General features: G+C 44.3%; 1 protein-coding gene across 2 annotated transcripts; it reads left to right on the top strand.

Moving 5' to 3' along the window:
• The first annotated feature begins 355 nt into the window (after window positions 1-355).
• Window positions 356-2,319, top strand: LOC127755351 (endonuclease 2). Of its 2 annotated transcripts, XM_052281010.1 has the most exons (9): window positions 356-602; window positions 677-851; window positions 952-1,059; window positions 1,150-1,205; window positions 1,298-1,381; window positions 1,531-1,623; window positions 1,695-1,762; window positions 1,852-1,925; window positions 2,029-2,319. In XM_052281010.1, the coding sequence occupies exons 1-9, from the start codon at window positions 480-482 to the stop codon at window positions 2,121-2,123; spliced, it is 876 nt and encodes a 291-aa protein (XP_052136970.1). In that variant the 5' UTR covers window positions 356-479; the 3' UTR covers window positions 2,124-2,319. The 2 variants fall into 2 exon arrangements, with proteins under 2 accessions (XP_052136970.1, XP_052136977.1); XM_052281017.1 differs by lacking the exon at window positions 1,298-1,381 and having other exon boundaries at window positions 358-602; window positions 2,029-2,318.
• The last annotated feature ends 381 nt before the right edge of the window (window positions 2,320-2,700 follow it).

Genomic DNA, 2,700 nt, shown 5'->3' with positions numbered 1-2,700 from the left:
GAAAAATTTATGTATAGAAATACTATATATAAAAAATTTGAATTCAAATTCAAATTTGAATTGGGCATGTAAACTTTTGACTTATAAACTTTGGATCTATACACTTTAGGAGTATAAACTTTAGATGTATAGAAATACTATATATAGAAAATATTTGAATTCAAATTCAAATTTGAATCGGATATATAAACTTTTGACTTATAAACTTTTGGTCTCTAAACTTTAGATGTGTAAACTTTAGGTGTATAAACTTTAGATGCATAAATTTATTAAAATAGAAAAGTAATGAGGTGCCAAAAAAAGAAAACCAGGTGGAGAGAGGGAGGGAGAGGGGGGGGGGGGGGGGGGGCGACCCGATCGCTACCAGATAGGTAGGAACTACCCCACTATTCCCGCTTAAAAACCCCATCACCGAGGCACTGATACTGATCGATCGTCTAGCTAGCTTCTTCTACCTCGCATCCGATCAGGAATTCAGGATGCAGCAGTCGATCATGTCGACGCTGCCCCTTCTGCTGCTGCTTCTCTTCTCCTCGCTCTTCCCTGCTCCCTCGCACGCCTGGGGAGTCCATGGCCATCTCATCGTCTGCCAGATCGCGCAGGCACGCACATTCTTCCGTCTTCTTCCTCGATCTGCTCCTCGCCTTCTTTCATCTGATCGTCTCGTCTCGTGCAGGGCCGGCTGAGCGACGCGGCCGCCGCGGCGGTGAGGGGCCTGCTGCCGTCGTACGCCGGGGGCAACCTGAGCAGCCTCTGCTCCTGGGCCGACGGCGTCAAGCTCAGGTACCCCTGGTCGGCGCCGCTCCACTACATCGACACCCCGGACCACCTCTGCAGCTACACCTACGACAGTTTGTTGATTTTGTCCTCAAATTCGACTGAAATTTGCATGGACATGCTGTCACATTGTAGCAGCATGCATCATGTTGGTTTCTTGTGTTGCATTGTCAGGAGACTGCAAGGACGAGGATAGCTTCAGGGGTAGGTGCGTCGCCGGCGCCATCAACAACTACACCTCCCAGCTCCTCACCTATGATGCAACATCCCCTTCTACTCAATGTAATACTGCTCCATTTAATTCAGTTCTGCAATTTTTTTTGCCTTGTTAGTCTCAGGCTGATGATAAGTTTCTGATCTTGAGTTCTTCAGATAACCTGACACAAGCACTTCTGTTCCTTGCACACTTTGTGGGGGACATCCACCAGGTACACCCAAAAAAATGTGATTAGTACGCTCTGTAAGTACTTGTATAGTAGACTAGTGTAGTAATTAGTGTTTAATCATTTGGAGATGACAGCCGCTTCATGTGGGGTTTACCTCCGATAAAGGAGGAAACACCATTGATGTGCGCTGGTCTACAAGGAAGACTGTTCTCCACCATGTAAGTCCAATGTTCAGACTAAGCATCCCACTGCAAAAAGCATTCAGACTAGCATCCCACTTCCCAAGAGAAAAAAAAATCAGATAAAGCATGGATATGACTGCGACAAAATCAATTAGGAATCCTTTGTCTTTGGTATTGTCGTTCAGGTTTGGGATGACAACATCATCGAAACGGCAGAAAACGACTACTATGGGGAAGGCGTGGCTGAATTTGTCGATGCACTGATGCAGAATATAACGGTATGAAAAATGGTTTTCTGGTGTGCTTGAGGCAACTAGCAGCTCGATCTACTTACTGCTTGATGTTTCAGGGAGAATGGTCACAACGAGTGCCAGGATGGGAAGAATGCAGCAAGAACCAGACCACATGCCCAGACACGTATGCTTTCACATCCAAAAGTTCATTTCTGAATTTCCACTTAACTTGATTGATTTCTGGCTGTAACTGATTACAACTATATATGCAAGGTATGCATCTGAGAGCATCGCTGCAGCATGCGACTGGGCGTACAAGGACGTGACAGAAGATTCAGTCCTGGAAGGTAATACTACCATTAGCAGTGCCATTTACGTTTGATGCAGAGTTAAACACTTCAGAAAATGTCCTGACCACGGCTTTATTGCTCTTGATTGCTGCTGATGCAGATGCATATTTCGGGAGCAGATTGCCGGTTGTGAATCTCAGGCTAGCGCAAGGCGGCGTCAGATTAGCTGCCACTCTGAACAGAATATTCAGTTAAAGGAAGACGAACTGCATACATCAGACAGTTCTCTCTCGAAGGAAGATTTTTATTTTCTCTGTTTTGCTGTGTGCCAAAATCTCGAGAGATCAATTTTACTATTTCCGTGTCATGATAAATCGAAATATATTCTTGAGCATGTGTGAAATGGGACTTATTCCAAAATATGTGAGTGTACATGCGCATCTTCCATAGTTCTATATTATCGGGAAAAAAGAAGATGAGCAGAAACATATCGCCTACGGCCCAAAGTTCATGTGAGCTAAGCCCATTAGATTCACGACGTAGAGTATACGGCCCAAACATCTCAATACGTGGTTAAAAGGCCTTTTCATTGCAGCCCTGCTGGTTATCTGTGCAGGCCGGCAAAGCATCCGAAACTTCGGACTTTGCTCTAAAATAATTGTTGGCAGAAAAATTGAAACCTTGGACTCGAATGTTTACACAAGTAGATATCTGCGTTAAACGACAAGCAGGACGGTGAATTAAAATATGGTAATCATTTTTTATTAAGCTCGCTAGATATTTATGCTTGATTAAACTCTCTCATTGAGCTCTGTTGTAGCCATGTACGTAC

This window comes from Oryza glaberrima, chromosome 1 (assembly GCF_000147395.1).
Source record: "Oryza glaberrima chromosome 1, OglaRS2, whole genome shotgun sequence".
NCBI lineage: Eukaryota > Viridiplantae > Streptophyta > Magnoliopsida > Poales > Poaceae > Oryza > Oryza glaberrima.
The sequence above is the reverse complement of the archived record's forward strand: the minus strand, read 5'-3'. Positions and strand labels throughout refer to the sequence as shown.